Below are 17,354 nucleotides of genomic sequence, written 5' to 3' on the forward strand. Positions count from 1 at the left end.
TATACGGGCACAGATAATAACGAAATAATTATTATACTGGGAAATTAAATTGTTTAATTATTATTTATTAACTGCAGTGGTTGTAATATAATGGTTTTTTTTTATAGAGATTCATTTTAATTCGGTATTTACACATTGAAATAAAACTAGTTTTTAACGGATTTAATCGCGTATATTAATTATTTTAACATCCCGACGTTTCGAACACTTTGCAGTGTTCGTGGTCACGGGCAGACTGAATTTCGAAATATTCAGCATGGTGTGTCGTTGTCGGTCCCGTGTGTCTTTGTGTTTTTAAACAAATCAATTTTCTCCAAAACAAGTTTAATATCAAAGAAGCATCTTCATCACTTTTTGATATATTTAAACTTATTTTTCTTTTACCTTTAACGCCCTTATTACCCTATATAAAATTTAATTATATATATTACGACATATTCTTAACAAGTAATTTGTTAAGAATATGTCGAATTAAGTAATAAAAGTAGTTATTATCTATGGGATAATTTTACTATCTATGATTACATTTCTCTATATTCGACGGTACGCCAGGTGTGAGGGTGGTAGGGTCGATACCGAATGAATTTACATTAAAAACCTTTTATATAACACAGATAAACACTTAACCGAGACTTATGACAGTATAGAGTTTCAATTATTTACTTCCTGACGATTGCACTACTTTCAAACAATATCCTATCATCAGCCATATTGAAATTGACATTGATTTGTGACAGTTTGTTTTCAGGAATTTGTTAAAACAAATGAGTATTGTAATTTATCTTATTTTTTTTTTATAATATAAGCTTATTGTTTTATTTTATAAAATAAAAATGGTAAAAGGAGTAATTTAAAATTAAAACTTGATTATCTTTTTGTTTAAAATGTTTTATTTACATAAACTTTTATGCATTCTAAATACATACAACAATGTTCAATAATCATTTATAAAAAATATTTATTATTATTTTAACGTCATTGATTATTTTAGTAAACAATACAAAAAAGGTTTTTTTTTAAATATAAATCGACCAATAGTCTATTTAGCCATAGACTACATGCCATAGACTACTGCCTCACATTTAATGGGCTGATGAAATTCCAAATCCGATAGATTGTCCGTCAACTGTGATACAAAAAAAAACATTTAGATTGAACAATAATTCAAAAATATTTAATAATATTATATAAATTCAAGAAACGTTTCGTTGTGTCAGGTGGTAAATTTGCTTACTATTGTTATATATCAGACCAAGTTGAATATATAACAAGAAAAATATTATGTCCTCTTATCGAATTGTGCTTGGAAAGTCCTTGTCCTTTTCATTGCAAAATTTAACTTCAATTGACTTTTGACGTCGGAAACATACAATATTTGAACATCAAAATAATTGCTATTAACTACACACAATCGATGAGCATTTGGTAATTAAATGCAGCTCTAGTCGACATGAATGTTAGATTCAATATTATCCATATTGACATCGCACGTTATGTGACAATTTGAACAATGTACTTAAATAATTTATAAATAAAATCTGCCGCTGGCTTTTATTTAGAATTATTACAAGACAATTTTAGCTTATTACTATTATTATTATTTTATTTTAATTTTACCATTCGGGCGAATAAAGTGTGATGCGATTGTTAAGTTTTTTTCGCACGAATTGGATATTAGATATCGGATGTATATGGACGAATAAATGCACATTATTTGTGCTTATTGTCAATCTTGTAACATTACAATAATTAATTTCGTACGTTATATTGGTACACTGTCTGTATGAAGTAATAGACAAGATTATGAAGCCGATCAAACCTGCGTCTCTTAATCTATTACATATTGTCTAAGAATTTGTGTTATGTACTAATTTAATATATTATTGAATAAAAGTAATCGTCTCGGAGATAACGCTTACCGCACGCTATCGTGGTCAACATTCATCGTTAATCCGCACGTAATGCGTCAGACTGCTTGCTATCAGATTATATCTTGCATTTAAAAATATTCTTCACAATGTCATAATACATTTCGATTTAAATTAATATTTACAGTTTAAACTTACGCTAGTTATGTTAAAGCATTTTATATATCGTATTCGTTATATTATTGTATAAAAGTAACCTATTCATTTCTACCCGAAAATGGGAATGTTCGCGGTTAAAACCCGAATAAAATATATAAAGTGCAAATTTAATATGTAACAATAAATGCATTACATAAACATCGATATCACCAGAGCAACGACAACAGCTCTTTGTAGAGCGGTAGCGGCGGCCGCTCCTTGTAATATTCGGCATTGGGCTTGGGCTCCTCGTCGTCGGTCGGATCCTCGCTGAATATTCTGACATACGACGCCAGCACGCCGAATCTGAAGAAGGCCACGTACGGGAAATATTTCATCAGGAGCAAGCTGAATCTGAAGTTCAAGTTGAGGTAGAGGCGGCCGACGTACGAGCCGTAGAAGGCTGCGATGATGGCGTTGAGGGCCATCTTGTATCGGGCGGCGAGCGGCAGCTTTTTGTACTCGGGAATCGTGTCGATGCTGTCGTAGTCGCGCAGGTAGAGCAGGCGTGGTGGCGCTTTCGGTAGCTCGATCAGTGGCTCCGCTGTCATGAGTGACGTTGTTTCTACACCTGTGGAGTTGCCAGTCTAATTAATTTCACTTAATTTTATTTTCATTTACATATATAAAATATCAATATTTTTATATTGTAAAGTTAAGTTTTTTAATCTTTTTCGAAAAATGAATGACTGTCACTAAACTAATATAATCGTTAACTTAATTATTAACAATAATTCACACATTGCTTTGGCTTCGAAATATATATGTCCCAAAAGTCGACGTCAAGCCGAAATTTTCTGACAGGTAATGCCACACCAGTTATCAGAAAAATTAAAAAAAAAATTTAAGTCATGTATTTTTGAAGTTATGGAAATTTTACTTTTATTCCAGAAAATGTACACCATGTGACCGTTTTTTCATTCCTGTTGTTACAAATATTTACTTTTTGCCAATTTTTTTTCTCTTACGTCATCCTGAATAGTGCTTTATGTAACCTATGATCCTAAACCCTGTGCCGATCACTCCAACTTGTAGGAAAATGTCATTTTATACCGTACCAAGTTTTCAAAATTAATTTTTCGCTCTACTTCAACTGATCGTCCTGAAAAAAAAATGTACTACTGCAGTTTGGCAAGCAGCTTTAAAAGTTAGCGCATTTAATAAGGATTCTAACGTGGTATAACACTTACTCCTTTATTTCTTAGATCGGCCATAAAAATTTTTTTTGTTAAACAAAGTCTGTTTTCAACAATCTCTTTGAAATTACAAAAAACGATTCTAGTGCACTCAAAGCGTTCCTAATGACCACAGCGTGGTTTAAATAAGATGGAGAGAGGCATTCCATAAAGTGTGGGCGAGACAGATACACCATGCACTTGGTTTGGCAGTCGGCCCTCAGAGAACAGTAGACGGTGCACATTGGTAAAACTCTGTGATCCGGATAGCGATCTGCTAATAATTAACGAGGAATATCCAGACAGATGGATAGGGCGGGCTGGTACAATCTCATGGCCCGCCCACTCACCCGATTTAAATCCTCTAGTTTTTTTTTACTGGGGAGCAGTAAAGGAAAAAGTCTATTCCAAGTCGATTGAAAATGTAGAAGAGCTTAGACAGAGAATAGCGGAAGTAGTAGAATTTGTAATGGAAGATTTGCCCGCCTCATTTCACGATCTTTTTTAAGGAGATGTCGAGCTAGCATTGCTGCTGAAGGACGGCAATTTGAACATCTTTTATAAAAAAAAAAGTAATAAAAATCATAAAAAGAAACTGTCTATTTTACTCTAGTTTACTTATTTGCGTCCGTATGTCATAAGCGTCACTATCTATCTCGCTCACACTTTATGGAATGCCTCTCTCCATCTTATTTAAACCACGCTGTGGTCATTAGGAACGCTTTGAGTGCACTAGAATCGTTTTTTGTAATTTCAAAGAGATTGTTGAAAACAGACTTTGTTTAACAAAAAAAATTTTTATGGCCGATCTAAGAAATAAAGGAGTAAGTGTTATACAAAGTCAAAGTCAAAGTCAAAAATCTTTATTCAATATAGAAGTGTTTGCACTTGCTTATTGATTGTCAAAAATCTACCACCGGTTCGGAAATTAGCACCTCGGACCTGAGAAGAACCGGCGAAAGAAACTCAGCGGGATATATTTTTTTTCATTTTTTTTTAACCATTTTCCATGAAGGTACAATGATAAGTATATTTTAGTTGTTTGAAACAGCCTGGAGGCGATCATTTCATTCCCAAGGTGTGCAGTCAACTAAAAAGTCATTAGTGTTGTAATATCCTTTAGCACACAAACGCTCTTTAACGACTCTTTTGAATTTTATAATTGAATAATTTTGAACGTTTTCTGGGATCCTGTTGTAAAAACGTATACATTGCCCCAAAAAAGAGTTACTAACCCTGTGTAATCGGGTACTTGGAGTAACAAGTTTATTCTTGTTCCTAGTGATAATAGAATGTACGTCACAATTTCTGGGAAAATCATTTATGTTTTTGCGTACATACATAACATTATCAAAAACAAATTGAGAAGCAACAGTCATTATTTTAATTTCTTTAAATTTACCTCTTAACGAATCTTTTGGGACCAGGTTATAAATTGCACGAATAGCCCTCTTCTGCAGTACAAAAATAGTATTAATGTCAGCTGCATTACCCCAGAGTAGGATGCCATACGACATTATACTATGGAAATAACTGAAGTACACAAGGCGTGCCGTATCCACATCTGTCAAAAGTCTATTTTTTTTTACCGCATAGGCTGCAGAGCTAAGTCTATTCGCCAATTTATTTATATGGGGGCCCCATTGGAGCTTAGAGTCTATTGTCATACCAAGGAACTCTGTTGATTCTAAAACATCTAATGCTTCCCCGTTTAAACGTACACTCGTTTTGACACATCTTACATTGGGAGTAGTGAATTTAATACATTTAGTCTTTTTACTATTTAACATTAAATTATTAACACTAAACCAATTTACTATTTCAGAGAGAGTATTGTTCACATCGTCATATATTGAAAGACGTCTTTTCATTTTAAAAATTAAAGAAGTATCATCAGCAAACAATACTATCTCGAGTTTATCACCTAGGAGATGTGGCAGGTCATTTATATAAACAAGGAAGAGAAATGGTCCAAGAATTGATCCTCGAGGGACCCCCACAGTAACTGGAGAACCGGGAGATCTCTTTCCATTTACATCAACCCTCTGAATGCGATTGCTCAGATACGAAATCAGAAGACTGAGTGCAGTGTCCCTAATTCCATAATGACGTAGCTTCCTGACCAAAGTTTCGTGTTGCACACAATCAAAGGCCTTAGATAAATCACAAAATATCCCTAAGGCATCCTGTGACTCCTCCCAGGCCCTGTAAATATTTTTAACGAGCTCAACACCAGCGTCAGTTGTCGAGCGACCCCTTGTAAATCCAAATTGTTTCTTGTGTAGCAACTTGTTATTGTTAAAATGTACTAGCATTTGATTTAATAATAACTTTTAAATTTAATAATACCACGTTAGAATCCTTATTAAATGCGCTAACTTTTAAAGCTGCTTGCCAAACTGCAGTAGTACATTTTTTTTTCAGGACGATCAGTTGAAGTAGAGCGAAAAATTAATTTTGAAAACTTGGTACGGTATAAAATGACATTTTCCTACAAGTTGGAGTGATCGGCACAGGGTTTAGGATCATAGGTTACATAAAGCACTATTCAGGATGACGTAAGAGAAAAAAAATTGGCAAAAAGTAAATATTTGTAACAACAGGAATGAAAAAACGGTCACATGGTGTACATTTTCTGGAATAAAAGTAAAATTTCCATAACTTCAAAAATACATGACTTAAATTTTTTTTTTAATTTTTCTGATAACTGGTGTGGCATTACCTGTCAGGAAATTTCGGCTTGACGTCGACTTTTGGGACACCCTGTATATATAAGAGGGGCGTCAAGGGTATAAGGGGGTATGTCGATACTAATCAAAGAAGAATAGACAATGTTTGCCTTTTAAAATCGAAATACATATTATATCGACACGTATCGGGACGGTCACGGTACCATCACGCATCGCATCCTTCAACAATGCAAGCGAAACCGGGGTCGGGTAATGGGTTTCAGTATCCGTCCAGTACAATACCGACTCGACTCACCGATGTCGTCGGAGTTTCCGTTCAACTTCTCCCGGATTCTGCTCTGCAAGTGGATCCGGTCGGACTCCGTGTAGACGAAGCCCGGCACCTCGCACAGGTAGCGGGTCCAGTAGAGCATGGCGTCCACGTGCACGGTGGGGTTGACGCTCCACATGCCGTCCAGCATGACGCGCGCCATGTGCTCGAAGTACTCCGGCACGCGCTCCAGGCTCGGCGCGAACACGCGCTCCAGCAGCGCGCGGCACACGAGCCGCGTCTGCTCCGCGCGAGCGCGGCAGATGTTGTACCTGCGGAGATTCTTTGTTAAACGAGCAACATTCATTGTTTTTGTAGTTCTCATTGTAAATTAATTGTTTCATATTTTCTTATCGTAAATATTATTCTTCCTTTGAAATAAATAATTTAAATTCAAATAGTGTCGTAGTAATTAGGCATTTACTTTATTATTGTCTCGTGTAAATAATGGGAAATAAAAATAACAATAAGATTAAAAACCGTTCATATACATTATACGCCGAGCATATGAATGATATTAAGAGGTAAGAATATTTTACAAGTAAATATATATTTTTTTAATAAACTATAGATATTGGAAACGTCTATTAGAAAAGAATTCCATTAGTTCGCATAAAGTCAGGTTTTTCGATCCCTAATGAAACCCTTTCGATAGTGTTTGATAACAGTAAAGAAATCCATCGGATGCCAAGATTCGATCGTGCAGTATATTTTTTATTTAAAGTAGTCCATCCTCCTGCCCTTATCCCAATTTTACTTGGGGTCGGCGCAGCATGTCTTCTTCTTCCATTCTTCTCTGTCAGACGTCATCTCACAAGTAACATTCTTTCTAACTATATCGTCTTTCACACAATCCATCCATCGTTTCTTGGGTCGTCCGCTACCTCTATATCCATCCACATCCATTCTCAAAACCTTTCTCACAACATGGTCCTCATTCCTCCGCATAACATGCCCATACCAAGACAGCCGGTTTCCAGATAGCTTCTCGGTGCTGGTGCCACTTTCAAACTTCCTCTTATGTACTCATTCCTTACTCTGTCCATTCGCGTAACACCACACATTCCTCTCACCAATCTCATCTCCGCCTCATGCAATTATCTTTCAGTCATCCCTTTTATAGCCCAACACATTGATCTATGATTGTGAGCACGTCTGTACTTCTTGCACAATTGGCGGAGTGCAAAAATAGCGTCCACTGTCCCTCGACCTGACATAAACCCAAACTGATTTTGTGCAATTTCACTCTCTACTCGCAATCTTCTCTCTATTACCTTCTCCCATATTTTCATAGTATGTGACATGAGCTTTATCCCTCTATAGTTGTTGCAATCCTGTATATCCCCTTTATTTTTAAAGATGGGCACTAGCGAACTACTGCACCATTCTTGAGGGATGGTTTCTTCATGCAACAACTTATTGAAGAACAAAGTCAACCACATAGATCCGTCAGTCTTTAACACCTTCCATACTTCAACTGGTATGTCATCTGGACCCAAAGCCTTCCTATTTTTCATACTTTTGACTGCTGTCATTATCTCATCCATGCTTATTTCTCTTACTAATCCCTTATTTACTTGTGCCTCTTGGAGAATACCATTCCAGTCATTCTCTTCATTCATAAGCTTTTCAAAATAAATCTTCCATCGCTCTTTTATTTCCTCATCTCTACATAACACCTTACCAGCCTCATCTTTCATGCATTTGATATGTGTTATATCTCTCGATCGTTTTTCTCTCTCTTTCTTTTTATTTATTTATTTATTTATTTAATATGGAACTCTAACACAGGTACATATGTAATACAAAAAATACAAGTTTAGACAATAAAATATTAAATGTACCTCCAATTATAGGAGAACACAACATGCACTTATAAAGTATTGAACTCTAAAACAAAACTTAAGAAATAAAAATAAAAGAAAAAAAAGAAAAGCTAAAACTAATAATTACAAAACAATGAAATAAAATAATTTATCGAAAACTATTTAACAAATATAAACTAAACAAAATGAAAATAAGTTCAGGAACAAATTATAGAAACAAATTTACTTTGACTAACAATTTGCACAAAAGGCATAACATTTCTTTTTGAAAGTGCTAAAAGTGTCGAAACCCATGTCGATAGTTGGTATTGCGTTATATAAGCGTGTCATTCGGGCTAATGGTGAATTTTTCCCAAGATTGGTTCGATTCTTACTCATTTTGAACAGTGGACATGGGTTCCGAGGTGGTCTTCGTGGCACGTTTATATTAAGTTTTTCGAGCAAATAATTACTGTCCACTTTATTATGAAAAAGCTTATACAAAAAGGCTAAATCCAATAAGGATCTTCGCACACGAAGAGGTTGCATTTCGAAGTACTTAAGTCTATCGCTATAGCTTTTTACGTGTACCCTCATTTTGTAACACAAGTGTCTCAATAATCGTTTTTGCACCTTTTCAATACGATCATCATATACCTTATATAACGGTGACCATACTTGACAACAATACTCAAGTTTACTCCTAACATAACAATTATAAAGTCGAATCATGGTGGATGTCCTCCTGAAGTCTTTAGATTGTCTTATAATAAAACCCAGTGATTTCAATGCAGAAGTGACAATGACATCAACGTGAGCATCGAAGCGGAGATAACTGTCAAATATAACGCCTAAATCACGAACCGTTTTTGACTCCTTTAGATGTTTTTCGGAGATTGTATATGAACTAATTATTGGATTTCTTTTTCTTGTAAATCTAATGAAATAGCACTTCAGGGGATTCAAATACACTTTATTTTTCTGACACCAGATTACTAAATTATTTAGGTCCTCTTGAAGCTCCAAGACATCAGACTGTTGCTTAATAATCTTAGTGATTTTGAGATCGTCTGCAAACATATATACACGTGAGTGCTTCATTACCGTCATGAGATCATTTATGAACAATATAAAAAAGAGTGGACCCAAATTTGAGCCTTGAGGGACCCCGGAGTTGGCAATGTAGGGATATGATTCATAGCCATCGATGACGACTTTCGCTGGCCTATTACAAAGATAAGATTTACACCATGTCAATAAAGGATTGGAAATTCCGTGATGCGTCAGCTTAAGAAGCAATAGATCGTGGTCAACTTTGTCGAATGCCTTTGAAAAATCTGTATAGATAGAATCAATTTGCAAATTACTGTCCACTGCGTCTATAAGATCTGAAAGGTAGTTTAATAAATTTGTATTTGTGGACCGCATAGCAATGAATCCATGTTGATCGGGTGATAGAAGAGGTTTGACATGATGAAAAATAAACGGGTAAATAAGGGATTCAAAAACCTTCGACATTGCTGATAAGATCGATATTGGCCTGTAATTGCGTACACACTCCTTATTACCGTCCTTAAATATTGGTACTATTCTGGCCTCTTTCCACTTATCCGGGAATATTCCACTGTAAATAGAGGTATTATAGATAATTGCTAGTGGTAAAGATATAGAATCAGAACAGTTTTTCAAAAATATAGGTGGTATATTATCCGGTCCCGCAGTTTGATGCACATCAAGTCTTTTTAATTTAATTGCAACACTTTTTTGAGAAATAAATATATTTTCCATTTCGTTACAAGATGTCGATTTACTTAAGCTACAGCTCGAATGGCCAAGGTTTTCCTCAAATACGCTTGAGAAGTTAAGAGCAAAAAGATCGCATATGCCTTTTTTGTCTGTTGTTATACTTTCATTAAATGACATGATAGGTGGGTAGTTGGAACTATTCTTATGTTTATTCTTTATGTGTGTCCAGAAGTACCTTGGATTATTACTTATAGCGGACTCAATTGACATAATATAGTTATTATAACAGTGATGCATAAGTATTTCACAATCATCGCGAAGATATTGGAATTCAAGTAAATCTAGAGGATTTTTATATTTTTTATAACGAGTGTGATATTTATGTTTTTGCTTAATCAGATAAATTAAATTAGAATTAAACCAAGTTGGATACTTATTATTATATTTTTTACTTTTAGGAACATGCTGCTGGATTATTTCTCTTAATATACTATAGAATTTATCTATCATAAGATTGACATCGTCATAAATGAGGAGTTCCTCTAACCAAGATATTTTGTCCAAGGCTGATATAATTTTATCGTAATCTGCTTTACGAAAATTAAACCTTATACTCGTAGGATTCGCATTCGCATTTTCTTTACTCAATGGAAACGAAACAAATATCTCTAAAGGAGGGTGATGTGAGTCGACTTTACGTAGTGGTGGATCGCATTGTTTTATCTTAAGAAAATCCGAATCAAATAAAACTAAATCTAAAACTCGGTCATTCTCGTTAGTAATGCAGTTAAATTGCCGGATGTCGTTCAATTCCATAAAAGACATTATGTATGCCGCAACCAGAATTAAATTCAGGTACTAAGTTAAAACCAGATTCGCTTGAATTCCATGTAATATTATTGATATTAAAGTCACCTAGAATTAAGGTATATTTAGAAGAATTCTGCTCAAATAATTTGTTGGCTTCATCAAAAAAATTATTAAATGTTCTTAGGTTCATCGGAGGAGGAATATATACTATATTTATTTAAACTAGTATATATTAAATATATATGTCGGAGGAAGCTATGATTCGGGTCGATTGATATTTGCGTGCATAACACAGAATATTATTTGTTTAAATTTTAATATCTTTAAAATTAATGATTTAATTATATTTGATCTGTTACACTATTTTTAGAAGATAAAAACTATAATAATTTAATAATAGTTATGAATGCTGTATATCTTGTAACGGGCAATTAGAGCGTAACATTTGCCTCGAGCGGGGTCGACGCACCATCTGGTTGACAGAGATTCAGACAGTTTTGATGGATACATTTTGTTTGATAATTTTTTTTTGCATTTAGTACCAAATTATTTATTTCAAACCAACCAAGAACCCGCGACAGAGCACTGCTTACAACGTCATAGTTGTTTATTTATCTGTCGAGTTTAAAAACAAGGGATGTATCATCTGCAAACAGTACAATGTCGCAAGTCATTTTTACAAAATAAGGCAAATCATTTATATATATTAAGAACAGGAGAGGTCCTAAAATTGAACCCTGTGGTACATCCCTGTGTACCAGAGCGTCATTAGATTTTGCACCGTTAACAACAACCTTCAAAACTCTTTCATTAAGCTAGAAGGTAATGAATTTCAATGCATTCCCCTTGATTCCATAATATTTAAGTTTTTCTAGAATAATATTATGCCTAACGCAATCGATAGCTTTAGATAAGTCACAAAAAACTCCAATAGCATTTTGTTACTTCCACCACGCATCATAAATGTGCTCAATAAATGCCATACCCGCATCAGTAGTCGAGCGACCTCTAGTGAAACCGAACTGTTGGGAATGCAATAGCTTATTCGAGTTAAAGTATAACAACAATTGATTAAGCTGGATTTTTTCAAAAATGTTACTTAATACTGGCAAAATAGCGATTGGTCTATAACTGATTGGGTCATTTTATCACCGGCCTTGAATAATGGGATAACTTTACTTAATTTTAATAGATCTGGAAAAATACCAGACTATACACATTTATTAAAGATGACAGCTAAATAAGGAGCAAAGAAGTCGACAATTACGTTGTTAATAATTGTAACTAATAGATCCCATAGATCGCTGGTTTTTTTAAGATTTAATGTTTTAAAAATTTTTAATACAATGTACGGGGTGATACTCTCAAAAGAAAATTCTACCCCATTCTGGGAAACGTAACACTTAAGTAAGTCTAAGGCGTCATTGGGTGACGCATTAAGTCCTTTAGTAGTATTCACAGGAATATTAGAGAAATATTCTTCGAATTGATTGGCCACATCTAAATCTTCACCTACAATATTCCCTTTTATATTGAGGGATAATTGCCCTGCATCAAACTTCATTCTGCTCCGAACTTATAATATCCCAAGTAGTTTTCATTTTATTTTTAGTTTTTAAGATTCTATTTTTAATATGCAACGAACGTGCTGTTTGACAAATTTGTTTAAATAACTTGGATTTTTTTTAACAAAATTGAAAAATTTACAATTACGATTATATTTCTTAAGTTCATATAATTTATTTCGACTTATATAGCTACTGGTAGCGGCCCAGTCTGAGAACTGTATTTGATTGTTTTGATAAAAAGATTTGAACTTTGAATATTTAAAAAGTTGGGATCATTCGAGCTAAAATTCAATTTTGGAAGGTTACATTATAAAGCATTATTCAAGTTAATGAAGTTATTTATTCAAAACCTTAGTATTATACAATACGTCTGACGAAAATGTCATTATTGAAACATATAATGTTTCTTTTTATTAATCATCATCATCCTCCTGCCTTTATCCCAATTTTACTTGGAGTCGGTGCAGCATGTCTTCTTCTTCCATACTTCTCTGTCGGACGTCATCTCACAAGTAACATTCTTTCTAACCATATCGTCTTTCACACAATCCGTCCATCGTTTCTTGGGTCGTCCCCTACCTCTATATCCATCCACATCCATTCTCAATGTCTCTTTTTATTCATGAGGGAATAAAAATCTATTCATATAAATAAAATTGTGAGTTTGTTTCAATGACTTATCACTGAAAATAACTACCTCTTTATAAGTTAATAAGGCTATTTGCGAAATACCACGATCCAAATCAAAACTAACGACCTAATTTTTATTTAGGACTAAAAATGCTGCTACCTAAAAATTTGAATATGTACTTTACCTGCAATTAATAAAAAAAATATTTAAAAAATAACACAAAATTACGTCTGAAACCAATAAAATATATCGTTCCTTAGCATTCATTACCCATTCGAAACGATCTTCAGAAGAATTTCACAAAATAAAATCGTCGAATATCTGATCTACCACGGCTACTTCGAGCCGAGATGGCCCAGTGGTTAAAACGCGCGCATCTTAACCAATGATTTCGCTTTCAAACCCAGACAGGCACCACTGAATTATCATGTGCTTAATTTGTGTTTATAATTCATCTCGTGCTCGGCGGTGAAGGAAAACATCGTGAGAAAACCTGCATGTGTCTAATTTCAACGAAATTCTGCCACATGTGTATTCCGCCAACCCGCATTGGAGCAGCGTGGTGGAATATGCTTAAAACCTTCTCCTCAAAGGGAGAGGATGCCTTTAGCCCAACAGTGGGAAATTTACAGGCTGCTTATGTTACGGCTACTTCGAAGTAAATAAATTCTTCGTTACTTCTTAGATGACTGAATGATTATCTTGCTTCGTCGTCATCATCTCAAGAATGGTACAGATTGGTACAAAGAGGTAGGTGCTCGATAGAAGTGAATATGCGTATTAGTTCTCTTACGGTACCCACGTGTTGAGAACTTGAGATAAGGAGTCTTCTCTGCCGGGATCACGCGACACATAATTACGACGTTAGCATCGATTTTTAATAGTTTTTATATTTAATTACGATCAATAAATGATAATAATCCGATAACCACTACAGTAATCACATTCTAGAATCAGCAATGGCTCTACAACATACCTGTCTTCTATGCCGATGGCGTGTCCGATAACTCTCCAGAAATGATTGTAGGCTTCCCAGTCGCCATCCTCCATTTGTCTGATTCCAAATGAATCTGTTTTCAATAACGACAAGCCGATGAAACCGAACTGCGTAAGAGCCAAGTCGCGTTGAGAAACTATCCCCTGTCCTTTTACGTTGGCCGCTAAGCTGGCTCTTACGTGTCGGTTGCGGACTGCCAACAGTGACTTCCAGGAACTGAAAATAAATATTTCTATGAGAAATACATCCGTACTTAAGAAACGAATTTCTTCAGACATGAATGTTATAAATAGTAATAATAATAACGTCTCGCAAACATATTTTTAGACAGGGCTGTTATTTGAGTCAGAGATTTTATAGTAAAACATACTCCGATCGGCACTTTCTATCGCCTCCCTGTCGAAGTCCACTGAAACGGAAAATGCATTTGCAGAGTGAACAAGTCAACGGATTCACACGATTACCGACGAACGGGATCGTATTACTGTCAGTTTCCGGATCCATGATACTAGTGAGAATATCTTGACCAAAAACCCGATAACATATTTTGACTTATGAATTGCCTCAACTTTCATATAAGCACTGTTTTGACTATTGTCAATTTCAAAGACGGGGCGGTTCGATGGATTAATGTAACTACACTGTTTCAATAAATATTTCGTTTGTTTAGGAAATAAAACAATATAAAAGATATAAGATCCTTAACGGTTTCTGTTAAGTTATTTTATATATTAAGACAAGTTTATGTAATTATAATATATTATGAAAAATATTTTATAATATCATAAATGTATAATCTTAATTCCGAACATCTGTTAGTGAAAATAATTTTCTTTCTCTTCTATAATATGAGTTATTTCCGAGCCGATGGTAGATTTTTGATAATGAACATTTTTAATGCATTCGCATTAAATAAAGTTTTCAATTTGACTTTGACAATTGTATATAAAGTTATTTATGGACAGGATAAAGATTGTACAATCACTTTAAAATCCATTAACTAGATAAGATACTTAATATATGTTCTGAAAGTAGTCTTAAATGTCTGGAAAAAATGCAAGATAATAACAAATTTGTTGATAAATAATTATACTTACGTGCTGCCGGGTTTAAGTTCATTCTCGAACCAGGAGACTGTATGCAATAGGGTGGAGAGGTAGCGTTTGTACGCGGTGTAGGTGGAGGAGGACCGTCTGGAGCCGACGAGCACTCGCAATATTGAAGGTATCGCGAACACCGCGACGAGGCCCAAGAGCATCGATGCCGTGAATTGGAAGCAGTTGTCCCAGTAGAAGCGCCGTGCTCTAAAATGTTCATATTAAATTTATACATTAAAATGAATCTATTGAAGCGTTATATGGTTTTTTCTCATAGGCTGTTTGCAAGAGATTGCTGGACGCAATAAGACCGCCTATAAACACTTATTTTACTTTAAAATATTAAACTCATTTGATAGTAAGTATACCCCAATATTTTACAAGCTTTACAAGTTGCAATTTTAAGTGATTTCTTTAGGTTATACGTGAGGTATTAGAACTACTGTCACTTCCTACGGAGTCGAACATGCTGGGTCAGTTCCGATGACGATGAATTTTTTTGGTAACCATGATCCGACTACATCCAGGTTTGGTTTCAAACGAAAAAACTCCTCAACTGTCGACAGTATGGGCATGAAATTTTGTAAATAAAGGATTTTATTTAAAAGTCCTTATTAATTTAAAGTTATTCTATTCCAAAGTCAATATAGAAGAAAATCTGCGAAGTCTATTAAAACTTGGTTCCAACTCGATTCGACATCGAATAGGAACTCTGCGATTGAGATGACATAATAAAAATTCGGTAACGGTGTACATCAGACGGAGATAGTGGAACTCTTCGATGGTGACTATCCTTGCATTGGACTCTTCGATCTTCAACGGCTATAGTCTTGATTATAATTAGACATGACGTATATCTTAAAAATGATTAGAATATTTATTCTTCGAGAAATTGGTGAAATTTTAGGGATGGGTGATATTTCATAAAATGTCTGAGCCCATAAATCAGTCTGCGTGTAATTATGTACGCCACTGACTAGCTCTACTTTCTAGTCATAATTAAAATAGTTTTAATTTGCATTAATTAATTTATTTTGTCAATTTCTAATTTATTAATAATAAAATGATTATTATAACAAATGTAATTTAGTCTGTTCTCAACGCGACTGTAACGCACAAAATTAAACATTTTAAAACATGATGGTGTGAATATGTAACAATGTTCTTTCGATTTACTAACACTATTTAAATTAGTAGGAATATCCTGAGACTAATCTAATCTGCGTATGTGCATTTATTAATTACGTATTCATTTTAAAATATAATATATATATATATATATATATATATATATATATATGTGGGATTATTATGAGTGAAACGCTTTAAAAAATAATATTTCTTTAATAATTTTCGGTATTCAATTAACACGTCTTACATTCTCTTACATTCTCTGACAACTGTCCAGTATATCATCTTTATAAAAAATAAATCATCTAATAAGGAGATTTAACATTAAAATAATTAAATTAAATATCTTATTATACCACATATATGTATATTGGTCGTCATCCTTATTATATATTAAATCATGTTGAAAATAAAACAAGGCAATAGGTTGATATTCTATATTAAGTTTAAGGAAAAACCGGATAATATTTATAGAACCTTTATTGCTGTACCTGTTATGACAAAAATAATCATTTGAGATTATACAATACAATACAAGTCTACGAATATCGTCAGACAGACATCTTAAAACCAAAGGCTGCAGTAGATCTTTTTATTCATCTAAATATTACGTCCTCCGACTTCCTTCCTTATCAATACGCAATACGCTCTATTCTATCAACTCTCATCCGGTGGCAAGACCGACACGAGCGGAAAAAGTTTTGGCTTTTCGTGTTGAGAAGTATTTTTCAGTAGAATTTTTCAATAGAAAAAACCTAATATATTTTATTGGGCCGACCTGGAGTTTGACTCCAGGACGTCCGAGTCTAAGGCCTTTTATCTCGTCATAAGACCAACGAGGCAACTTTAATAAATATCTAAAACGTACGACGTCGTGTAGTCGCACATATCTTAGGATAAGAGAATACTCGTGTATGAATATGTTACATGTTTTAATAATAATGTTTAAAGTGTCAATAAAGTGTCAAGTCCTTCAAAATAGACTACTTGCACAGGGTATAACATATACTTTGTTTGTTTTTATTATTTTATTGTATGTTATGTATGTATTTTCATACAGTTAAAAAAATGTTTAATTACACAGAAGAAGTCGAACGTTTCACACGCGTACATAAAACAGTACATATTAATTATTTTTATAATACAGCCACTAGACCAAGGGACAAAAGAGCATGTGTTTAAACACATATACATTTCTTTTTTATTATATAGGTTGGCAGCCGCGCTAATGGGCCACCTGATGGTAAGTGGTCATTACCACCCATAGGCAAGGCGTCGTATGAAATATTAAGCATATTAGAACGCCAATGCGCCACTAACCTTGGGAA

At 34.2% G+C, this 17,354-nt stretch overlaps 1 protein-coding gene across 2 annotated transcripts in view; it reads right to left on the reverse strand.

Moving 5' to 3' along the window:
• The window catches only part of LOC125071717, a 34,416-nt gene that overhangs the window by 12,877 nt on the left and 4,185 nt on the right, over positions 1–17,354 (reverse strand). Inside the window, exons 3-6 of one of the 2 annotated variants that reach the window (XR_007119936.1) lie at positions 14,896–15,102; positions 13,778–14,014; positions 6,227–6,513; positions 1,665–2,637 (exon numbers count right to left, since the gene is read on the reverse strand). Coding sequence is in view for 1 of the 2 variants with exons in the window: in XM_047682067.1 (XP_047538023.1) it covers positions 2,234–2,637; positions 6,227–6,513; positions 13,778–14,014; positions 14,896–15,102 (1,135 nt within the window). In the remaining variant the exon portion in view is untranslated. Of the gene's footprint in view, positions 1–1,619; positions 2,638–6,226; positions 6,514–13,777; positions 14,015–14,895; positions 15,103–17,354 lie in introns of those variants that run through there. The other variant, XM_047682067.1, reaches the window with a different exon arrangement.

The sequence above is a fragment of the Vanessa atalanta genome, chromosome 20 (genome assembly GCF_905147765.1).
Source record: "Vanessa atalanta chromosome 20, ilVanAtal1.2, whole genome shotgun sequence".
Taxonomy (NCBI): domain Eukaryota; kingdom Metazoa; phylum Arthropoda; class Insecta; order Lepidoptera; family Nymphalidae; genus Vanessa; species Vanessa atalanta.